The 25,664-nt window shown below is 44.5% G+C and overlaps 1 protein-coding gene across 2 annotated transcripts in view; it reads right to left on the bottom strand.

Annotated features, from left to right (window-relative positions):
* Positions 1 to 25,664, bottom strand: part of CCDC171 (coiled-coil domain containing 171) — a 2,807,212-nt gene that overhangs the window by 1,336,118 nt on the left and 1,445,430 nt on the right. For both annotated transcript variants that reach the window (XM_078675985.1, XM_078675986.1), the window contains one exon: positions 7,464 to 7,652. In XM_078675985.1, the coding sequence (XP_078532111.1) occupies positions 7,464 to 7,652 (189 nt within the window). The remainder of the gene's footprint in view (positions 1 to 7,463; positions 7,653 to 25,664) is intronic.

Consider the following 25,664-nt stretch of genomic DNA (forward strand, 5'->3'; position numbering starts at 1 on the left):
TACCTTGCCTATTGGCTTAAGACTCGATAAAGTACTTGGCTGTTTTATTTTTCTTTAGCATTGAATTTTCCTAGTTTTTAATGCTTTACCTTGCGGACCGTCCACATATAAACTTGCAATCTGCTCTCATGAGATGGCACTTCTATTATCTTATTCAGTTCGTTTCCGGATCATGAGGAGGTGTCATCTAGGTCCTGGATATCTTTACACCGTGTTAAGTTAGCATGGGCTCATTACCGGTTTAAACGCCATTTTTCCTTTTTTGCAACTTCTGCACACGACATTTAGTTGTTGCTTTAGCTTTCCACCTAGTAGTTCATCGTGGTTTACATGAGAATAATATGTTATTGGTCTACTATCTGCTTTACTTGTTAAACTATATCTGTACAGCGAGTGCTAAAGTTTCAAGAACAACACGATACAGAATTGTTATGAGGTCTGATCTCCACGACTTCATACTCATAACATAAGTGCAACTTCTGCCAATTCTGGGCATGAGGCGGGTTTTATATTGCTTTGCCGAACACACATACACAACAGTTGATGCGGTTCACATGAAGAGAGAGCTGGTGTATGCTGATGTGATTCCTTCAAATCTAAGACACTAAAGTATGGGCACGCCCTAAACCAACACAAAGAGACCTTCTTAGCAAATAATATAATATGTGTATTAGGGAGGGTGAGATATAAGCAGCCGCGGGCCGTGGAGGGAGTTACGGTGAGGCAGGGAGGCGGGGAGGGGGAGAAGCAGGGTGGAGCCCTCTCTACCTTGCCCCTCCCCCTCCCCGCCTCCCTGCCCCACCGTAACTCCCTCCACGGCCCGCGGCTGCTTATAAGTGTTGCTAACTCTTATTCATTTACAGCATGTTAACATACTGTCACCATTCGCTTTTTATGTACTAGTAACTATGCTGGTAATTTTGCTACTGATAATATGTGTACTTGTATTCTCCACCCTGCTTCTCCCCCTCCCCGCCTCCCTGCCTCACCGTAACTCCCTCCACGGCCCGCGGCTGCTTATAAGTGTTGCTAACTCTTATTCATTTACAGCATGTTAACATACTATCACCATTCACTTTTTATGTACTAGTAACTATGCTGGTAATTTTGCTACTGATAATATGTGTACTTTTATTATCTAAGGTACTACGCCTGAGAAGACGGCATTAGTAAATAAACATTTCAAATACACATGTGTTCTTCTTAACTCCATGTTCTGGTTTCTAAGAAATATATAACGACCGACTGTTCATGAGTTCCACGTATCCTGAGGTACTATAAGTTCATATTCTGGATTGTCTAAACATTGAGAGTTTGTTATATCCAATGTGACACTGTACCTAGCTTGCTAAATAGTTTTTGATTACTAACGTGAGTTTTGGGACACCCTAATTCGCCGAGGTTCCAATCCTCTGTCCACAGTTCTGTGTGAGAACAGAAACCCTGCGACAGGGGCACCCCCGACCCTTGCTGGACCTTCATCACACTTGCGATACAACTCCAGCAATGCGCCACCTTTACGGCACAGATACATCACGCATCTGTGCTGTTTTTGCCCCATGATGCGCCGCATTGTAAATGCAGCACACCATAGGTGACGGAACAGCGGCACAGAATGACTAACACATCCCTGGTGATGCGCCAGTCATCATAAATCTATCCCTATGCTTCTTATCTTGTTAGAGATGAACCGCCATATGTATCATCAAAGTTATTTGCATTTCCTAAATAGCGAACTTTAAGGAATAAATAGCGATTCTTTACCATTCCTAGTTTGCGATGAGCTATTTGCTAATTAGCCGAATGTAGCCCAATGAAGCCCAATGTAGCCCAATGTAGCCCAAAGATGGCCGCCAGACACACAAAAAAACAAATGTAGCCCAAATATCAGCCAGATGTAGCCCAACTATAGCCCAGTGACAGAATGACCAATCAGCTTCGCAAACCTCCGTTACGCGAAGCGGAGCGCTGTTACAGATATATATCTTTTTTTGAACGTTAATTTCTCAAAATCCACTGGAGCACATATATTGAGACCTAGCAAAGGCACATCGGGCTACCAGTCCCTAATATTTTGCCAAGTTTCGTGCAAATCCATTCAGCCGTTCAATTATTATTTTTATTATTTTTTTTTGCCCCGCGGGGCCCTTTTAAAACCTCCACATCAAACCTAGGGGGTCAGCGAGGATCTACTATGCCCCCTTATAGTTATTTCCCCCTTTGTTTTGACCTCCTCTTGTCTCTCGATCCTACCGAGAGACAAGATGGCGGCCGCTACGGACTGTTTGGAATGTTGACAGACGCCGGAGAACCAATCAGCTTCGCTTCACAAAGCTCCGTTGCGCGAAAAGTCCGCGAACCAGAGCGCTAACCGGTCCGCTGTTACAGATATATATCTTTTTTTAAACGTTAATTTCTCAAAATCCACTGGAGCACATATATTGAGACCTACAAAAGGCACATCGGGCTACCAGTCCCTACAATTTTGCCAAGTTTCGTGCAAATCCATTCAGCCGTTCGGGCTAAAAGTGAGGCCAACCGCCCTATGGAAAACTCAATGTTAAAAACACGTTTTGGGACCCCCCTTTTTTCTCGGCCCCCACTGGACGAACCCCCCCCAAATTTTCAAGGGCTGCTCAGAAACAAAATGTGCCATTTTCCTGAAAATTTCAGCCAATTCCGTCCACAAACGCCAAAGTTATTAGACATAGAATTTTCAAAAAACCCATAGAGAAAAAATCCTAACTATATATACCTACTGGCGACCGCCAGTAGGTAATATATATATATATATTCACTGAAAAAAACATAGGTTTCACACCAGTTATAGTTAGGAATTAGCATTTAAAAAACCTATTAAATTCACTGAAAAAACCATAGGTTTTACACCAGTTATAGTTAGCTGGGAATTTTACTCGCATAAAACCATTGAAATTCTCACGTTATAGTTAGTTGGACTCACTATAACTTGCGCGTGCAATGCACTGCTGATGACGTCACATGTTACATCACTCATGACATCACTGATGACACCATCCTTGTGACAGAGTGACAGACCAACTTTCACTATAATGTAACCCTTGAAACACATATTCAAAAATAGAAACTAACATTTTCCAAAAAATGGAGATACCCATATCAGTTACAACAACCAATTCAGTAATTCCACCATCTATATACACATCCACTCATTGACAAACAGTTCTATATAGTCACTCATACATATACTCACTCATCATATGTAGTGATACACCTATACATCCTGTGACACACCGACAGTTATCCATAAGTTACTCACACACATACTCACACATACAAATAAACTATTGAACATCCGCTACTCCCGCGAACGAAAACAACATCGTGACGTATCGTGTAGCCGCGTGATGCGTCATATGACGCACTGCGTAAGCGCACCCGGAAGCACGCGATCGCATACGATCGCGCAACGTAAGCGCCCTGACGCGCTTACGCTACGCGCCCCGGGACGTGCCCCAGGGCGCGTAGCGTAAGCGCATCAAGCCATGTGACTTCAAAATAACACTTTTCATTGGTTCAGAACTTTTTTTTTTCCAAATTGTGTGAAACCCACCCATTTCTCTCACTATTGCTTTGTACTTGGAGAGAGCAAGAGCTGTTCTGTGTACTGTCTTCATCTCCTACTTTCCTGATCTACAGCAATGGCTGCAAGGGAGTCATCCAGCAGTGATTCCGACGATTTTTTGGATGAGGACCCTCCTCACCAGAAGAAAAAGGACCATTTAATCTGGAAATTCTCCTCTTGTGTCTCAATCCTACCGAGACACAAGATGGCGGCCGCTGCGGACTGTTTCGAATGTTTACAGATACCCGAGAACCAATCAGCTTGCCGTGCGCAAGTCGCGTGGCGCGCCCGGAGCGCTCCCCGGTACGCGTACCGGGGCGCGGCTCTAGATATATATTATAACCTAAATTACTCAAAATCCTCTGGAGCACATATCTTGAGACATAGCAAAGGCACATCGGGCTACCAGTCCCTACAATTTTGCCAAGTTTGGTGAAAATCCATTCAGCCGTTCGAGCTAAAAGTGCGACAGACCGCCCTATGGAAATTAACATGGGGAAAACACGTTTTGGGACCCCCCTTTTATCTCGGCCCCCGCTTGACGAATGCCCCCCAAACTTTCAGGGAAGGAGCGGAGCGCCGCGAGGCAATGTTGCTGAAGAATTCAGGCTGATTCCTCAACCGGCGCCAAAGTTATTCTAAATAGAATGTTGTGATTTCCCTATGGAAATCGATCCTAACTATAACTACCTACTGGCGACCGCCAGTAGGTTATATATATATATATATATATATATATATATATATATATATATATATCGAGCCACATCCAATTCCATTCTTTTCAGGGCAAAAAAAGACGTGTTTCGAGCGCACTGGCTCTTGGTGACATGACCATGGTTCCGTATGTAATGTAATGTAATGTAACCGGTTTTATAAAGCGCATGGCTACCCGGAGGCATCCCAGCGCTGCACTAGAATCAGGCTCGAGAGGCAGAAAGGAAAACAGAGGGTCACTTGGGGAAAAGGAAGGTTTTCAGGAGCTTCCGGAAACGCGAATGGCAAGGTTCCGCACGCAGTTTCAAGGGGAGGGAGTTCCACAGTGAGGCCACATTCACGGAGAAGCGGCGGCCTCCTGTGCGTGCCTTCTTGAATCTTGGCACTCTCGCAAGGCACTCGTTATCGGAGCACAGGGGCCTATTAACCTTGTAGGGCGTAACTAGACTCTTCATAATAGAGGGTCCCTTACCTTGAAGAAGTTTATGGACGATATATAAAGATTTAAACTTAATCCTTTCACGTATGGGGAGCCAGTGGAGCGATTTGAGTGCTGGTTTTGCTGACGTCCTAGCTGAGGTACCCATCAATAGCCTAGCTGCGGCATTTTGAGTCTGTTGTAGTTTATTAATTGTGGCTTCAGTGGCCCCCCAAAAAATAGCATTGCTATAATCTAATCTGGACAAAACCAGTCCTTGTACTAGCAGCTTCCTAGAATGCTGCGGGAGGAGGGGAAGGACTTTCCGGGCAGACCGAAGAAGGCCAAAACAGATTCCTGCCATTTTTTTGCTTGTGTTTTGAACAAGAGATCCTGTTCCAACCAGACCCCTAAGCTTTTAATTTCTTTTTTTTGGGCTGGGAAGATCCCCCAGACAAGCAGGCCAGATGGTGGTGGGTATTGAGGTCACATTGTGACCTAGTAGCATGATTTCAGTTTTCGACCCGTTCAGTTTGAGGGAGGAATCACACATCCAGGCATGTATTTTCATCAAACATGAACGAAAACTGTCCGGGCATAGATCAAGTTGGGAGAGTGAGACGACCAGTTGGGTGTCGTCTGCGTAACTTACAATTTTGATCCCAAACGGGACAACCACATCCTCCAGGGGGGCCATATACACATTAAACAATGTGGGGCTTAAAGACGAGCCCTGCGCCACGCCACACTGGAGGGGGATTGAGGCAGATCGTGAATTGCCTTCCCAAACTTGAAAGGTGCGATTATTCATATATGATGTTAACCATGCCAGGGCGGACCCCCTTACTCCCACCTCAGCCAGGCGCTGGATAAGGACACGGTAATTAACCGTATCAAAGGCTGCACTCAGATCCAGAAGGATCACTCCCACTGATCCTCCCGAATCCAAGATGCACCTTGCCTCCTCGATGACAGAGAGGAGGACCGTATCCGTGCCCTGGCCTGGGCGGAATCCGGTTTGAGAGCTCCGCAGTAGCTCTTTAGACTCCAGAAAGTGGGAGAGTTGGTAATTCGCCAGTCTTTCTGTCTTTCAGTCTTTCTCAGTCCTGGGAGTAATGAGATTGGCCTAAAATTTGCCATCTCCAGTGGGTCAAGATGCGGTTTCTTTAAAAGGGCCGTCACAATGGCCCCTTTCCAGCTGGGCGGAACAATGCCCTGGGAAAGTGAGGTGTTAATAAGCTCAGTTGCCGGTGTAGCAATGGTAGTGGCAATCTGTTTGAGAAACCGCATAGGGACCGGGTCACTAGGGGAACCGCTTTTCATAACGGCTAGGACTTTAAGAAATTCCTGAACTGAGACTGGATTGAAAACATTGAGCTGAGGGCCCAAGGCAGGGAGCAGGCTACCGGCATTTGCATGGCTGTCCGATTGAGGCAAGGTAGTTAAGGTATTTTTAATTTTTGAGTCGAAATAGTTGGCAAGTTCATTACATTTGGCTCCTGACGTGTCTTGAGACAATGGGTGATCAGGGACCTTCAGTAGTTCTTTGACAATCTGATAGGTTTCTCTGGTAGAATTAGAAGAACTTTTAATTCTTTCTTCAAAGAATACTGTCTTGGCGTTTCTGAGGGCGACTTTATACGCTCTAATAGCAGCAAGGTATGTATCTTTATTTGCATTGTTCCAGTCTTTCCTCCAGGTGCGCTCAAGCTTCTAACAGCCTTTCCTTAAGATTCTGAGCTCAGGAGTATACCAGGAGGCAGAGCCTACTCTCCCAATCTTTTTTCCCAGTCTTTTTTTTGGCAAGACTAGGTCAAGTGAGTTTGTGAGCCAGTTTCTAAGGTTGGTATCAGCTACCACGGGGTCCGGATCAAGGGGAGGAATGGAATGTTCAAGTGTGCAAGTCCAATTTTCAACGGAGAGCTTAGACCAAGCCCTCTCAGAAGTGCATATACTAGGGGATTGGTGCATATACTAGGGGATTGTGGTATTTTAAACTCGCCCTGCCAGGAGAAAGGGACCAAAAAATGATCTGACCAGGGGAGGGGGAAGGGGGGCTAGCCTGAAATGACCGAATATTGGTAAAAACCGGGTCAAGGAGGTGGCCTTTATTATGTGTGGCACCCGTATTGACTAGTCGAAGCTTGTATGTTCTAAAATCGAGTTGGAGGTCCTCCGCCACTATGTCTAGGGGGTCATTAAAATAGAGATTGAGAACCCCTAGAATGGTAAAATTGGGGGCGGAGGACGCCAAGACAGTAACTGTTTCCAGGAGAGAGTTAACAAAGTGGCTGGAGTTCCCTGGAGGGCGATACACTAAGAGGCCTATAAAAGAGGTGGTAGAAGATAATTGAAAGGAGAAGTGGCAGTATCAGGTAAACATATACCTATTGGTTCAATGAAAATAAAGAAAAGACTCTGTGTTTACATCACACAGGTCTAATGTCTGAATCAAGTAAAATCATATCGTAATTCATTTGTTTATACACAAATAATTAAGTTAAGAACATTCCATTAGTGCCAATTGTTCTCCATATTGCTTAGATATATATACATATTCTTGTGCCTAGTGTTCTAGTAACCCGCACAATTCCTTGTTTCGGTATCAACAATCTTGTTCTTATTGTTCAATTATATATATATATATATATATATATTTATTTATTACACTTTTAGAGTTAAAAAAAACTGCTACTATATTGCTATTTGAAAGGAGTACTGCACCTCTGTTCTTGACTGGGACTCTCTAATCATGGCAGAATAATGGTGCTCCAAATCAGTCTTCTCTTTCCTGCAGAGCTCGTCCTGCTCTTTTAATTCATCAGTCATTTTTTTCAAGGCATCAGCGTGGGCGAGCTCAAGCTCTCGCAAGGCAGTTTTCTTTTCCTTCAACTGTGCTTCACACTTGGCTCCCTGGATGCAGAAAAATCTAAATCAACCATTATGTGCAATAAAATTGATATCAAGTGTCAAATAACCTGTGATTGAAAAGAGCAAGTGACTTCGCAAGGATTACTGTTTGTCTACTGAAACACTCTTGAATTTGTTGATCTCTAGCAGGAGGAATCCTAAATCCCTTACACCAGTATGAAACATGTTGGCATTCAACCCACCACTCAAGCACAGGCGCCAGGATGGTAGTGTTTGCAAAGATCAAGGGACAAAACAGCTCATCGGTAGAATCGGTGACATACTAAGAATATTTGAGCCACAGAGGAAGACATATTTTGGGTCCCCTATTTGAGAACAACTTTGAAGTTTATTACGCATTTTCAGCTAAGAAACAAGTCTTTTTTGGCGTAGCCTGTCCTTCAGGAAGAATCCTGGTGCTGTGTGATGCAGGAGATCCTGTCAGGTCGGAACACAAAAAATATAAGCAACTTGTCACGAGTTTAAAGCAGCATACAGTAGGGAGAGGAAGGTTTAAAAGCAGACATAATTTAAATCAATGTAACAATGCTGATAAGCCTCCTTGAATTCTCCGACTAAGACAAGTACATGGTTCTTCGCGTATTAATTTCTCAATCAACAAAGTTCAGTAATCAGCATTAGATATTAAGTTCAACAATACTATATTGATATGATACAATAACACAATCTTCGGAAAATTATAATAAACTGTTTACCAGGTGTCGAAGCATCTGTGCGCTCTGAAATAAAACCTTTTACGTCACAATATGAGGTTTACAGCCAGACAAAGAATACTATTAGAAACTATAAATAAGTATCAGTGTGGTATGATATGGGTATTTATGTAGCGCTTCCTTTCTTTGACGAGGTGCTGCATGCTATCTCATGGGATCCCACTGTTGGCGATTCAGTTAGATTTGAGGCATACATTCTTTCAAGGATCTTCCATTCAGTGTCCTGCATTTTGTGATGTTCTTCTCATGCCAATTGTGTGAAAAGATTCTGATGTCGTGTGCTTAATAGGGATACCTCACAATATTAGCGACATTGTCATGGACAAAGGAACTGAAGTTGTTATGCCATCTGCCGAAATATAAATCCCATAGGGCATAATGGGTTTTATATTTCCACAGATGGGATATCCGTCACCACTGTGATGGAGTAACACGTTTGCCAAGAACTAAACCAGGCCCTTAGTCATTAAACTATTCCTGTTCTATATTTAAATATATTGGGGAAAAATAACGATGCAGTTTATTATAATGACTAGGGGGCATATTACCAAGGGCCTTATCGCCGCTTTAGCGGGAATTTTTCCCGCTAAAGCGGCGATAATTTAATCGCCCTATTACCTAGCTGTCGCTAACACCAGTTAGCGACAGCTAATAGGCGATAGCGGGCATTTAGGGGCCCACTTTGCATGTCAGCGATAATTATCGCTAATGACATGCAAAGTGGGCGTGCCAAGATGTTAGCGAGTGGAAACAGTCGCTAACATCGCTATCCCCTATTACCAACTTTTGGAAATAATCACGCTAAGCGCGATTATCTCCAAAAGCTAACGCCTGCCCAGAGCAGTTCTTAGCCATGTTATCCAATGGTAGGTGGATAACATGGCTAAAAGCATTTGCTCGGTAATGCATGAATATCGCGGACTTTTCAGCGATATTCATGCATTTCGGCCGATTTTTATCGCTTAGGAGATAAACCTTGATAATATCAAGGCTCCTAAGCGATAAAAATCGCCGAAGCTCGGCGATATTATTTTGGCCGCTAACCAAGCTTAGCGATAATTATCGCTATAGCTTGGTAATATGCCCCTAGGGTTTTTAAAGCTATAGTTTAGCTTGATGGGACAGTTAAACTATTGAACTTAAGGGAGGCATCTTCATGCTTTTTTATAGTTGTTAGGACGTGCATAGTTCAAAGTGTAAGGAAAACATTGTTGGACCTTGTGCTTTCTACAGGGTTATCCCCAATCTTTTTGCCTTCCTCTTCCTGTTTTTCTGACCTTCATTTTGTTGGCCTTAGGAATTTGGGGACTTTGCCAATGTTAATGAGTGCTAAAGTGAATGTGCTCTCTCCTCTAAACAAGGTATGATTGGCTTAATCTGGTTTGGCATATTTGATTTACTTTGATCCCATATATCCAAGGCCTATAAATTAAATGCTACAAGTGTGCCTGCAGCACTGCTTGTGCCATACCACAGAAGAAGACTTTTAAATCTGTCTCAGGCCTGCCACCACAGGGCCTGGTGTACAGTTTACTGTAACATCAACATGGCATTTAAATCTACTTGCCAACCCTTAAGGTCCCATTTTAGTACACAGAGGTCACCCTTAAGGTAGCCCTTAGGTAGCCCCATGGGCAGGGTGTTGTGTAAGTAAAAGATAGGACATGTGCCTTTATAGGTGGCATATCCAGATAGTGACAAATAGCCTATTTCGTTTTTCTCTGCTGTGAGGCCTACTCCTCTTATAGGCTAGCATTGGAAATTCCCTTATATACTTTTAAGTGGTAATTCCTGATCAGAAAGGAGTGGCATTGCCATGTTTGGTATGTTTAGAAAAGTGGTGATAAATCCTACTTAATGGTGAAGCCGGATTTTACGTTACTATTTTGGGAATGGCACTTTTAGAAACTGGGCATTTCTCTGGGCTTATGGCTCTTTACTGTTTAGCAGCCTGACTCCAATAAATGTCCGGGTTAGGTGACAGCTGCACTTTATGCATACTTTCTAGACAGCCACAACACAGGAAGGGCTGAGTGTGATGGGATAACCCAGTATTTATCTGCACACTGATAATCTTCCTGGGCTTAAAGCGTTGGTTCACACTTACATCTGAATAGCTTGTGTCCTGCCCTCACACAAAGGGCTCATTTACCCCTTACTGATTGTTTGGAGCCAGGGCTTGGCTGAAAGTTATTGTTGCGCACTTCTGAGGGTTCCTTTGAAGTCTTGGGCTCTGGTCCCATGTTTTCAGACACTGCGTGAGACTTGTAACCAGATGCTGCTGGCTCTATGATCTGCGCATTGCCTGAAGGACTGCTGTGCTTCCAGGCGGGACCGACATTTGTACGGCCTGTTGTGCTGGCCTGCTGCCTCCTGACTGCTGGGCTGCAAGAGGGACTGCAACTTTGCAAACCTGAATTTATGTGCTGGCCTGCCACCTACTTCTCCCTTTGTGTCTGTAAGTGTTCTCCAAAGGCGTGTTGGCTTGCCCCATGTTCTTTCAGAGTCTCAGGGCCATAAAAGACTCTGCAGGCATCGTATTGTCGTGGGACTCTGAGCCCGGCAATAACTAGTGTCCAAAAGGCCCAACGCTTGATTTGGCTGCAAGTATAGCACTCTGTACTGCCTAGGAACAGAACACTTTGCTAGTCTGAAGCACTGGGGCCTGCCCTTCAGGACCGAGCATCCTAAGTAGTTGCCCTGACACTACAGCGTTGAGAAGTGACACCCGCCTGAGTCTCTGTGTACTGGGAAGAGTTACATAAGATTGGTATGTCTGGGAAGGACTGGCGTACTCCTTGTCTGAGCCATGCCGTCCTAGCAGTGTGACCCAAGTCTCCTGTGTTCGCACTGCCCAGACAGGGTGTGCTGAGCCAATGAGCCGCCAGCACCGCCAGCACCACCATTTTTTTATAAACAAAACCTTGCCATGCGAGAGAGCCGCCACAAACCATTTCTCAGCGCGGCCCCCTTGAAAGACATGTTGCCTGGGAGACACTGCCTACGTAGGACCTGGTCCACCCAGGAATGTCAAGTATTTGGTGCACGTAGGCCCTGCTCCCGAGGTCCTCAGATGCTTGGGCAGCACCACGCTACAGAGGTACGAGTGGCCTGTGGGGCCCACTCCTTACTTGAAGCAGCTGCACCACGCGCTTGTGGGCAACTGAATCTGTGCATTTGGTATTCTGACTGCAGGGTACTGAACGAGGTATCCCTATGTGGTTCTAAAGTGTGTGCCTCCACCTTTTTCTTTTGGTATGGACCGTGTGAGAATTGTTTCCTGGTCTCAGTAGTGGGGGATACCTCTGAAGAGGACCCCAAGAATGGCGCTAGGCCATATATAGAAACAGGAAAACTGGATCATTTAATTGTAGATTACCATATCACGTGTAGGAGGCGCCCAGGTGCTCCTGTGCCCCACATTTTAGTTCATGAATGCACTAGTTTTAGCAAAGCTAACACAATATACCATAACCAGCCTAATAAGAGCACAGGTGCACTGTGTCCTATAGTTTTATGGTTACATACTGTGATTCATGGGTTTATCTCTAAACAAGCCTGCATTACCTGCAAAGTATTTATGATATATGTTGTTTTCTGCCCTGTTGTTATCAGGATAACTATAACAAGTACTAGCTAAATAGTTGCCTTATTTATGTTTCATGTCATTTTGGTCTTGTGGTATGTACAATACAGACAATTATTTTTATGCAATCCTGTGTGGAGTCTTTTTATGGTGTAGTCATTGTGTTGCTGTGTGAGTGTGTTGCACAGATGCTTTACACATTGTCTCCGATGACAAGCCTGCCTGCACTGCACCAAGCGATACCAAGGTACCACTGCACCAAGCTACTAGAGGGTCAGAACAGGTTATCTTTGGTGTGTAACTAACTTGCCTTGATCAGAGTGGTTGATTCTGCCTGGCTTAGGTGCATACCCTAGCCAACGAGAAACCCCATCTACAGCAAACATCATCTGCATCTAACATGGGAGTGTCATGCAGAGTGTAATCTATGCACTAATGAGTCACAACTTCTCCACTGGCTGTAAATCTTTCATTGAAAATATAGAGTAGCATACTTTGGCTCGTGAAGTAGTACTCCTTTTGTTATTGTTTGCTTATGCCTATTACTGCAACGGGGGCTAATTCAGTTATTTCTGCTATGGTTGACCCCCTGTTTAGAAAATGACTTTTCTAGTCTTGTCTATTGGACAAAGAAGGAAAGTCTTTTGGGCATACTTGTGAGGGTTGGTATATTGGTTTTATTGAATAGGAATCTAGATTGGCCCCACATTGATGTAGGGGATAGTAGAGTTCCATTGTCTGTCATCTTCATCAGATTCCAGTAGGAAAAGCCAGATCTTTACCATCTTACTGATTTTCAGATGATTAATGATGGCACTTCTCCTTCTTGTTAGTTAATAGGATCCTAGATGGGTCTGATCTTGCTGGTGAGATAGCAGAGTTATACTGGTCTGTCGCATCCTGTATATTTGGTTTGAAAAAGCAAATTCTCCACCATCCTACTGAGTTTCAGATGATGATTGAGAAAAAGCACTAGAATATTGTTGTTAAAGTAGTTATTGATAAAAAAAATTGTCCAAAATGTTGTTTAAAAAAATATCCCCCCAGTGGAGTTAATATTAAAAAATCTACACCCTCTGGGGCAATGTTTTCGTAATAGACATACAGGAACCAATGTTCTGATACACATCATTTAATGATGGCTTGTATATTTGCTGAAAGCAAATTCCATAATTTGGAAGCACTCCTGTGCTGCTGATGGTTTCCTCTTGTTGAGTGGTAAGATTACGCAAATCTGGAATGCTGTTTCCCTTTCTGATATTTTCTTTTGAGCTTTATCTTTGAAAAACCCGGTTATTTTCCTTTTATTGCTTTGGTGGGATGTACAGTATTTTGAAAGCTGATCTTCTAGCAACATGGAGCTTGTTAAGAACCTGAAAAAACAAGAATGATGTAAAAGTGGTGTTGTCTCTATGTTCTAAACTGTTTGTAGTAAGTATTTCATAGTTGAGCTTGATAATCCATGGAGCAAAACATTGCCACACTTCAAGTGTGATATGACAAGGGAAGTGAAAGGAAATACATTTTTTTGTATGGTGACCCCCATATTTTCTGATTGATCCTGCTGGTTTTTCTAATCTGAGAGTGCGCTGAGGCCTGCAAACCAGACCTCAGTGCCAACGCCCTGACTCTAAAGTGTATGTCAAATTGGCTATGCCCAATTGGAAATGGCTAATTTAACTGTAGGTCCTTAGTAAATTGCACCATGTTACCCAGGGCATGTGAGTTAGAGGGTTGCCAGAGGGCCTGCAGCACTGGCTTCGCCACTCTGGAGGTCACTCAGGTAAAACAAGTCCCCCATTCCACCACTGGTACAGCAGACGTGGAGTCTAGCCCGATCTTGCGACTGAAAGCAATTGCAAAGCCACCACTATCCCTGGAAATGTATGTAGGCCACCCCCCTGGCAGGGCTACCGAATGTTAAAGACAGGGTGCAACATATGACCCAGGCAGGACATTCACTTTGCATGCCCTAGCAGTAAAACACACAAAACTGATGTTTTTACTGTGGAAATTGGTAAGAACAGGGTTACACGCTGACCCTCCAGCTGTCCTAACTCCTGAAAGGAAAAAGGGACTTTAAGGATTGAAATAACTTGTTGCTGTTGCATTCGGCTCGGCTTGTATCTTGAGTCAAAATTAATGTATCTTGTTGCAGTGTGCAGCTTTGGTAAGCTGCCACTTTATTGCCTTTTAAAATTCCCGTGCCTTCCTGAGCACGCGTGGAACCTGCGTCACAAGACAGCTTTCTGCTCTCCTGGAGAGAAGTGCTAATGACTTTCAGGAGGTGGAACAATGAGAGACTGCAGTGCAGGGAGGTGTCACCTCCCTCCAGCAATAAGCCCCCTGTGTTTTAGCTACAAAAAGCAGGCTTGAAAGGTGAAGCCACTTTTGAAGGGCACTTGTGTAGCACTAGGGGGAGAGCTTTCCATTTTTGAGATAGAAAGGCTGGCAAGGAAGGCAGAGAAGGGAAACCAGGTGGCAAACTGTTTTCCTTATGGTTGTGTAGCCGTGAGGTAGCCACGCCCCGGAGTGGGCGAGGGAGGTCTGTACACCAAGAGATGGTCTCCCCACAAAGCAGTAAACAAAACTCTGCAGCACTACGGGGCGTTCAGCAAGCAGGCAGAGTTACTTGTTCTGCCCGTTCGTGAGACGTTTCTGATGTTCAGCAACACGGATTACGTGTTTGAGGACAATTAGCACGCAAACTTCACCAAGCGGTCGCACATGGGTGCGGCCATCTTGTTTTTCTTGTCTGTTTATGGCTCTGGGTCTGATTTTTTTAATCCTCCCTTTGCAATCCTTTGTTCCTAAATTTTTTACTGTTTTTATATTACTTGCTTTTTATTTTTTTAACTTCCGTTCTTCTTCTCTTCACTTAATTTTTAACTTTCTACATTTTGTTTTCCACCCCACCCCCCAGAATCATGGCTAAGACTCTGAGTCAGCGTGCGAGTGGGACCCGGGGACAGAGGATCAGCTTTCCTTGCGTAAGGCATCGCCCGGAAGGGGTGCAGCACGGGCCTCATTTTTGGAGGTGGATTCCTTTTTTTTTTTGTGCAGCACCACTTCCCCTCCACTCTGGCAGCAGGCCTAGGTCCTGGCTCCAGAAGCGCCAGCAATGGTCGATGTTCCTTGAGTGAGGCAAAACTGCTGCCCTCATCTGCCTGGACCTCTCAGCCGCCTTCTACACCACACCCTCTGTGCAAGACTTCATGATGCTGGCATCCATGACAACGCCCTAGAATGGATTAACTCCTTCCTCATCAGTCGAACACAGACAGTCAGACTTCCACTATTGAACTCAGAACCCACAGTGATCAGCTGCAGAGTGCCTCAGGGATTCTCCTTGAGCCCACCCTCTTCAACATCTACATGACCCCGCTAGCAGCCATCGTCAAAAGCCACAGACTCAACATTGTCTCCTATGCCAACGACACCCAGTAGATTCTCCCCCTCACAGATGAACCCACAGCTCAGACAAAACCGAAGTCCTCATCCTGGGCTCCGTCTGGGACGACTCCTGGTGGCCCGCAGTACTTATAATCCCCCCACAGACCACACACAAACCCTCAACATCATCCTGGACTTCTCGCTCTCAATGAACCACCAAATCAGTGCCGTATCGTCTGCCTGCTTCTATATTTTCTGTCTGCTTCATAAGATCTCAAGTGGATCCCACAGAGTCCAGGAAAATGGTCACCTAAGCGATCGTCAGCAGTAGACTTGACTACGTAATGCACTCTATGCTGGCACCACCCAGAAACTCCAAAAGAACCTGCAGAACATCCAGAATGCCTCCACCAGATTGATCCTGAACATCCCATGCTGCAGCCACTTTACTGGACACCTGGTAGGCCTGCACTGGCTTCCTATCAACAAAAGAATCACCTTCAAACTTATGCATGCCTACTAAGCCTTCCACAATGCTGGACCTGCATAGCTTAAGCACCGCCTCTCCTTCTACACTCCCATCAGACATCTCTGCTCCCCCTGACTGGCCCTGGCCTCCATACCACGGATCGACAAGGCCATGGCTGGAGGAACATCCTTCTCCTACCTTGCACAGCAAAGACCTGGAACTCCTTGCCTCTGCACCTCAGCAATCACCATCGCTGTCACAATTCAGGAAGGAACAAACAACAACACTTGGTTAGGACCAAAGGGAATTTTTAAGACCAAGCTCTGATAGGTTCCCTACATATATTGAACAACACAAAAATTATATCAGAGGGTCTATTGAGAGAAAGAACTAATGTGTACGCAAAATGTAACCTAACAGAAAAACCTAGGTATCCCTACCATGTATGTATCTATCTAGGGTCATCCCTTCGACAAATCCACATAGTGGTCAGGCAGAGATGCCCATCAGTCAACACACGGAACCGCCCTTCATCATTTGGGATTCCTTCAAGACCACCACTAGGAGTGCCGCTTAGCTTTCACGGAGGAGGGCCCAGATGGTAGGAAAGAGCCCTCAACCGGTCAGACAGGTCTTACTATGGTCTTGCTACTCAATTATGAGGATATGGGCACAAAGGGGGGGACTGATGTCGCAGTGCGCAAAAGGTGTGTAAAAAGTAAGAAAAAAGGTGTCATAAAATTGGATGAGGGGGTACTGAAAATGATATTTATTCTGGTGTTACCCACTCTTCCAACATTAAAAAGTAGTCAGTGACAGTCACATTAATTAGGACTGCCCAGGTGTATTATAAGGTCAACATGTTTCAGCAATTATCGACAACAATCTGAATTATACAGGAAACCATTGGCAAAGAACTCCTTATTATGTTTCGACAGTCACCATCCCAAATCCCTACGGGATAATCTGCCATTTGGGCAGTTCCTTAGAGTTCAGAGGAACTGCTCAAATGTCGTGGCGTTCAAAACTCACTCTCTGGCTCTTAAAGAACAACTAGACTCAAGGAAATATCCACCTAGACTTGTGCAACGTTCACTCAAGCGTGCTAGAAACAACAACCGTTTGGCTCTTCTTGAACCTTCTGACCCAAAACCCCCCTTGGACAGGCTTACTTTTGTTACCACGTTTGGAACACTATCTAACAAAATACAAAAAGTGGTCAAAAGACATTGGTCGATTCTTAACTCAGATCATGTTTCAATTCAGAGCCCACTGTTCTCATTCAAGAGGGGACCAAATCTCAGAGATCGACTGGTTCACACAAGACCACGTGAAGAGAGACCTAAGGCACTGGGTTCTCTCTGGGACCTTCCCCCAATCACAGGTCACCATCCCTGTGGAATGTGCCAAGCCTGTCCACAGACTAGGAAAACAACTGAAATAGATGTAGGCACCACGAGACCGTGGATTCAATCTAAATTCACAAATTGCAACAGTGATAACCTCGTTTATCTCATCACTTGTCCTTGTGGGCCTAAATACATAGGGATGACAACCCGCAAAATCAGGGTCAGAATATCTGAACATAAGAGCACCATCAGGTGTAAGAGACAAGCCACGAAATTGACCAATCACTTTCTAGAGGCACGCCATCCCTCCACGGCGTTTCATTGGACTGTGATTGAGTAACCTTACATTCCTGCACATATCACTGATGTGTCGAAGTACCTCCTACTCAAAGAACAGAAGTTAAAATGGGCACGAATCGCGTGGGCCTAAATGATGATATACCCTGGTCAACCCTCTAATTTCGAAGGGGGGGCTAATAAGAATGGGGTGATATCTCTGTCAACTGTGTTTAACTGAGGGTTAGACTATTAGCAACCTAATGGCTACTAATGTTTCCCTTACACCAACAGAACCCTTCTATAGATGGTTATAGCCTTCCATAAATATGACAGTCCAGTTGATGTTCATATATGTGTGTAATTGGCACCATTATCATTCCTCTATACATGCACCACATCACTGTGTCAGTTTCTGGGTTCGTGATGGAGTGATTTGATAATTACATCGAGGGAAGACATTAAATATCGTCCTCAGCCGATTTATTTTCAGCAACTGTTCAGCAAATGAACATACTTTAGTATATGACTGGTGATACAGCATCACGATTTGTTCTTGCCGCATGAATTGTGTTTGCCCCACGAGCTGTAGCGATAAAGTTTTGTTGTAAAACAAAGTCTATGAAGAGCGATAGAGGCTTTTCTCGGTGATATACCTTTATGATTGGTTGGCCCTTTACACTCTCAACCTATCATCTGCTCTCCATTTTTCTGAGCAAAACAGGGTGCCACGTGACCGGCACTCGGCCAATGACGCGCGGCGTCATAAACCCGAGCCGCGCTTTGCCTCGATACCTCCCCAATCGGCTCGGACGCCGATTTATGAAGTACCGACGGACAGGTAGGCTCTGAGGGGGACAACAGGGGTCTTTTTGCCTCTAATTTTGTGTGCACGTAACTCTGTGTGCACTGGAACCTTCAGCTAATCTATAGAGGCACTGCCTTTTGCCCTTTAAGACTTTATTGCTTTATGCTTCATTATTTATTGCTTGATGAGATGTGTAACTCGTGTTATCCGGAGTCATATTATTTTTTCCATCACTTTCACCAGCGGATAGTGAGGTCATGGTTGGTTCGATTGACACTGAGTGGATTATTTTAAACAATAGTGAAGGACTTGTTTTCACAGTGTGTTGTGTACTTGTTTCCTCTCTCATAGAGCGGTGCTTCCCCTTTTCCCTGAGCCGTGGCCAGGTGGGGTGAGGTCTGTACCTCTTACGAGTATGGTAAGATGGTTTTTTGTTTGCTGTATTGGCATTTCTAAAATTTGATCCAATGTTGAGACATTAGCACCTAGTTTCATAGTGCTACTGGTGTACAGAATGTTGACACTGAACACTAAAATTGATAAATATTAATTGTGTATATAGTCACGAATTAAGCTGTGTACGCGGTGTCTATCTACAGGGCACCTATTTTTGACCTTCATGTTTTCACTGTTTCTATAGTGTATTCACATGACTTAGAAGAGTGAAGAAAACGATGCAAACACCTAGTGGATTCAGGTGATCTCTGTATCTGTTTTGATTTTGAGCACAGTTTTGTTTCATCATCACTTTGTTGCAGTAGCTATCAGTAAATACGGTCCTGAAGAAAGCACTGACAGAACGCTTCGATAATTGCTGAAACATGTTGACCTTACAATACACCTGGGCAGTCCTAATTAATGTGACTGTCACTGACTACTTTTTAATGTTGGAAGAGTGGGTAACACCAGAATAAATATCATTTTCAGTACCCCCTCATCCAATTTTATGACACCTTTTTTCTTACTTTTTACACACCTTTTGTGCACTGCGACATCAGTCCTCCCCTTTGAGCCAATATCCTCATAATTGAGTAGCAAGACCATAGTAAGACCTGTCTGACCGGTTGAGGGCTCTTTCCTACCATCTGGGCCATCCTCCGTGAAAGCTAAGCGGCACTCCTAGTGGTGGTCTTGAAGGAATCCCAAATGATGAAGGGCGGTTCCGTGTGCTGACTAATGGGCATCCTTGCCTGACCACTATGTGGATTTGTCGAAGGGATGACCCTAGATAGATACATACATGGTAGGAATACCTAGGTTTTTCTGTCAGGTTACATTTTGCGTACAAATTAGTTCTTTCTCTCAATAGACCCTCTGATATAATTTTTGTGTTGTTCACAATTCAGGAAGGACCTCAAGACCTAGGCCCAGATGTAGGTAATAGCGAATTACCGAATGGTAAATACCGAATTTTACCGATTCGGTATTTACAATTCGGTAATTGCTATGTAGGTAAAAAATTCGGTAAAAATACCGAATCGGTAATATTCGGTAATTACCGAATCGGTAATTACCGAATCAGTATTTGCTATGGAATCCTATGGGCCTTGAAGCCCATAGGATTCCATAGCAAATACCGAATCGGTAATTACCGAATCGGTAAATTTACCGATTATACAAGGGGGACAGGGTGTCACTTTGGCACCCTGTTGCACCCCTGTTTCAGGCTTGTGTGCCATGTGACACACATACATGCCCTTAGGGCTGGTCTGTGTGCCACATGGCACAGGTGTACATGCACAGATGTGCATGTACACAGGAATTCGTTATTTACCATGTAATAGTATTACATGGTAAATACCGAATCCTAAATGGCCTGTAGCACTGTTAACAGTGCTACCTACATAGCAAATTACAGATTCGGTATTTTTACCGATCTGTAATTTTACCGAATCAGTAAAATTTACAGAATCGGTAAATTTACAGATTCTGTAATTTTACCGATTCGGTAAAATTACTGATTCGGTAAAATTACCGAATCTGTAGGTTTTTCAAACCCCTACATACCAATGTCCAAATACCGGTCGGCAACGGCCGAAAATCGGTATTTTCGGCCGTTTCCGACCGGTATTTGGACAACTACATCTGGCCTCTAGTTCTTTGACTGAACCCCAGATCCAACCCTCCCACTCAGCACCTTGAGACCCTCACACGTGAGTTGTTGCGCTTTATAAGAACAATGATTGATTAATTGAATTTAAATTAAAACCTGAAAAAATGTATTAATATCTGACATAAATTTACATTAACTCAATCTAAATCATAAAATGTAATTTACACTTTGAAACGTTTTTTAATTAAATAAAAACATTTTTAAAAATCAGAAACAAGTCTCCTAAATAAAATGTTTTAAAATAAAACAATACTTTCAAAATGTAATCAAAAAATAATTTACTCAAATATTTAAAACAAAAAAGGTATTTTTTTAATCTTAAAGCACAACCCACCCAAAAACACCTGTAACACTTAAAATCCAATTGGTAATAACATACATTCTACTATTCTGTGATCCCACACATCTCCCCATAAAAATGGTACCTGACCTGTACGGCTGAGCCTAACACCTGTTGCACTAAATGCATCAAAATGGAATATGGAGACATCATATTTCACCCAGCGGAAAATGTTTTGAGACATAGGTCAGCTGGCACCGAGAGGGAGCCCAGGGTGGTATGATTTCCTTACCCAAAAACCCATTCAAACCTCAAATTTTGGCTACAAACACACATTTTCCTCACATTTCTGTTAGGGAAAAGTTAAATAACCTGCAGGGAGCCAAAAATGTCCTACCACCTAGCGTTACCCCACATCACCCAATAAAAATGATAACTCCCTTTTGTGGGTGGACCTAGCGTCCACAAAAGAAAAGAACCCAAAACTCAAGATGGACAGATCAATTTTTTTCCACTACACCAAACTTTATTTTGCATTGTGGGTGAGTGGGGATTTTGAGCCCTAGATCAGTCGGCACCCAGGGAAACCTACCAAACCCACACATTTCTGAAAAGTAGATAAACAGGGAAGTCCAGGTTGGCATGTTGTTGTGTGGCACTCACCAGGCTGTCCTACCCAAAAGCCAGTGAAAACTTCAAACTTTGGCAAAATACACACATTTTCTCACATTACAGGAATAGTTAAGGGATATGCAGGGAACCACATATTTGCCACCTCCTAGCTTTCCTGATTTCACATATAAAAATGTTACCTCTCTGGTGTTTCTCGTTTTTTTGTCATGGGTGACCTCCTCCACATGGGGGCATAGACTATTTTGGAGATTTTTCCTTCAAGGAGAAGAAGGGGGGCCAGAGAAGGCCATGATCTCCCCTCAAGGGAATGGAAAATGCGGCAGCAATTCTTTATGTGCAACTTCCTGGGGGTTTTCTGGTGCCCCCTGGGCTGCTAAATTGGGGGTGGGGGTCAGCTACCCCAGCATTGGTCATAAATAATTTGAAGATTTTCTCTCCTGTAAGGTGGTGGGAGGTGATCGGGCAGTGCTGCCAGGGGATGGGGGTGCAGTCCCCTTCCAATTCCTCACCCAATCTGGGAAGAGAAAATTTGGTTCCCATTTGTTTTGTGCTGCTACCTGGGGTTTACAGGTGTCCCCTCCCTGGGCAGCAATATGTCTCCCCATTTCAGCCATTCATCAGTTATTGTTCCATTCACATTTTACTGACACCCAATGTGTGGGCTGACACATTGCCTTGTGCTGTGGTGGGTGGAAGCAAATTTTAAATGTCTCCATAAATGACCGGTGACTAAAGTGGTCTCACCCAATGCCCCAAGATGTATGCTGTAGTAGGTTGGAGTAAAATCTAAATGGAACATTAACTGATCATTGGCTGAAGTGGGCTCACCCATTATGCCATTAGTTATGGTGCGGTGAGTGAAAGTAAAAGTATGAATGGCACACTAACTGATAAATGGCTAAAGTTGGTAATACATTGCCTTAAGCTAAGGTGGGTTGAATCAAAATGCATTCTACCTAGGGCAACAGGTTTTAGATAGAAAACAGAGACAACATCCCGTTGGATGACGGCTTACCAGACTGTAACTCAAATAATGTCATGGAGTTCTGAGGCAGGGTCTGATACTGATACAGCATCTGAGGAAGTGTGTCAGTAAGCAGAATCTGGAAAAGACTTTTGAGTCAGAGCCTCTTCCAATGACTCACCTTATACTGATCCTAAGAAACATGCAGACACAGTCATGATGTTCTTTGGCAAGCATAATCTGTGCAGCAGTGATTTGTGGTCCAGTCAGAGTTTATTCACCCAGCGAAGCACTGGAGCCCTGCCCGGGCCTGCAGGGAACTGTCCTGGGCTCTAAGTTTCATGCAGGGAAGGGAGTCCAGAACTGGTGTCTTTGACCTCCAGGGCCAACCGGAGATCTAACCTCTGGCCTGGTTACAGCTTTAGGACCCGGCCAGACAGGAGAGCCCTGTCCAGTATCTGTGGGGCCCGACCCGAGCACTTTGTGAGAAGATAAGCAGGGAGATGGAACTCCAGGGTCAGCTGGAGCTGTGACAGTGGCACCCTAGTACCTTGACCTGAGACTAATCTGGAGGAAAGCCACCTGACCTTCCAATAATCCAGACACATTGAGCCACAGTGGTGAATATGTGAGAGAATGTACCTGATCTCCTGGAACCCTGCAACTCAAATGAGCCCTCAATGGGACTTACAGGACTGCCCAGTCATCTAGGCGCACCATGCTTTCCTATGGCATATGCAACCAGATGGATGGGTTTGAATGACAAAGCCTGAGTTAGGCCTTAGGCAAGTGGCTCTGAGGAGGCCTAACAGAGAAATGACTCTGGGCTTGTTCAAAGCTTCTTCACCCAGCCAAGCATGGGAGCTATGCTCAGACTTGTGGGATCCCGTCCCAAGCTCTAAGAGACACTGTGGGCTGGGGTAAGTGAGCCCAAGGCCAGGATTTTCTAAGTTAGGGCTAGTCGGAGCTCTGACTTGGGCCAGGTCAAAGCTTTTTCATCAGGACAGAGGATCCCTGTCCAGTGTCTGTGGGAGCCCGTCCTTGGGACTTTGTGAAACAGCAGGCCAGGGAAGGGACTCAAGGATCCGAGGGCTCCCACCCCAGTGCCAGCGGGAATTGGACCCAGGGCACCCTAGTACCATGTTTCTACTAATCTGGACTGAAACCATTTGGCTTTCTTGTAATCCAAGGCTCATAGAGTGACAGAGGGGGGCAGTCAAACAAATGTGTCTGACCTCCTAGAGCCCCATCTAGATTTTCAGTTCAGCCCGGCCGTCTGGCCACCAGGTATTTCTATGGCCTGCATGACAAGATGGTTGAGCTTGAATGCCAGTCATCTGATCACACCATGTCTTATGATTCACTCACCCTTCGCTCACCCTTGGAGGGGCCAGAGCATCCCCGGACTAGGTCCTAGGGTCCCCAGCTGGCCTCAAGCATGGGGCCGTGGGTGAGGGCCTCATAGAGTTCTAAACTGTGGCCCAGTCAAAGTTTTTCATCCTACCAAGCAGGGGAGACCTGCTCACTGCCTGCAGGACCACGTCTTAGGCACTTTTTGAGATGTCAGGCTGGAGGCTTCCACCATAAGACCAGCTTGGGCTCTGACCTGGACCCAGTCAAAGTTTTTGCACAGCATCAAGCAGGGGATCCCTGCCCAGGTTGCAGGTCCTTGTCTCAGGCTCTAACTAACACTGCAGGCTGAGGAAGAGAGCCTAGTGCTGGAGTCTCCCACACCAGGGCCAGCGAGCACGTTGACTCTGGGTCAAGTCAGAACTTTTTCACCTGGTCAAGCAAGGGAGCCATCCCTGGACCTGGGGGACCCCTTCCATGGCACTTTGTGATGCAGCTGGCTGGAGAATGGAGCCCAGGAATGGGGGTTTCACACCTGGGCTAGCTGGAGCTTACATGGAGAAGCCAATAATAAATGTGTACATCGTGTATCTGTCTCAGCAGAGGCGTCCTGGTGCTCAAAGCAAGGCTGAAGAACAAGATTGGCCATTTCTATCTAAACTTGATTGAAGAGCCAGGTTTTTAAATCTTTCCTTAAACAGTGTTTGGACTAGGCCATGCAAACTTAAATGGGTAGAGACTTTCAAAGCTTGGTCATCCATACAACGAAAGACCTGCCGCCCTTGCAAACCTTAGCACAGCTCGGGATGCGCAGGTGGTTATATCTTAGAGCTCTCTCCTGATGGTACAGGTTAAGCCTATTCCTAAGATAATGTTGACCTCTGCCCCTAATGGTTCTGAATGCAAATGTCAGAGATTTAAACTCGAACCTCTTGGCAACCGGAGCCAATGGAGCTGCTTCAAATGAGGGGAGATGTTATGAATAAAGTGGACCCATCGACTCAGTCTGGCCACTGCATTCTGTATCATTTGGAGTGTATGGATCAAGAAAGCTGGAAGCACCACATATACGCTGTTAGGGTAATCCAAATGCGATGTCACCAACACATTGATTATGATCTTTTGGGTCTCCTTTGAAAGAAAATGCAATAGCTTTCTGACAGATCCTAGCTTCAAAAAGCAGGACAATAAAATCTACTGACTTTGGGATACAAAGGAAAGGTTGGAATCAAACATAATTCCTAGATTTCTAGCAGAAGTAACCAGTGTCGGTGGGAGATTCAATTCAGAGGGCCACTAGAGGCTAGATGGAGGGGAGCCATCTGACTGAGTAAGGACTGTAAAGTATATTGTGGTGAAAGGTAAGTTTTTTAGCCACTCTCCCTTACATAGACTACTTGGAAGCACTTGGGGTGAAAATACAGTATTTGCCGATCTGTGTACTCTAGATGAGGCAATACGAGTTGGAGTCTGAAACATAAACAAATTATTGAGTATTGGAATAGTGGATCCTTAGGTGCACTGGTTGTGCCCAAACTTTCTCACATATCGCTGGTGGACTCTAACGGTCTTATAAGTTCTATCTAGTGGTGCAGGAATTTAACTCCAACTATCTGCAAGTGTCTTTTAGGTCTCATGGCCATGGTTGCAGAAGATGACGTAAGATATGGGAATAGAAAGGAGTTCTTCACTACCATAAATCTTTATGAAACACTCTAATGCCCAATTAGTCCGCTGTGCATTTTCTGCATCATCATCTGTTAAACCTGCCAGCCTTAGGGTAGTCTTCCCTCAAACTTTTTTTTACTGCTTACCTCTTTTTTGCTGATTCTTTATCTTGGCCTTAGGACTCTGCACACTTTACCACTACTGCCCAGTGCTAAAGAGCATGTGCTTCTCCCCTACTGATGGTTACATTTGATATATCCACTACCTTTACACATGTTTCAGGCCTGCCATAGCAGAACCTATGTTTTCAATATTAATGCCATGTTGACTTGGCATTTTGAACTCCTTGTCAATCCTTTAGTTCCCCCTTTTATACACATAATTCACCTCTA

This window comes from Lissotriton helveticus, chromosome 2_1 (genome assembly GCF_964261635.1).
Source record: "Lissotriton helveticus chromosome 2_1, aLisHel1.1, whole genome shotgun sequence".
Lineage (NCBI taxonomy): Eukaryota > Metazoa > Chordata > Amphibia > Caudata > Salamandridae > Lissotriton > Lissotriton helveticus.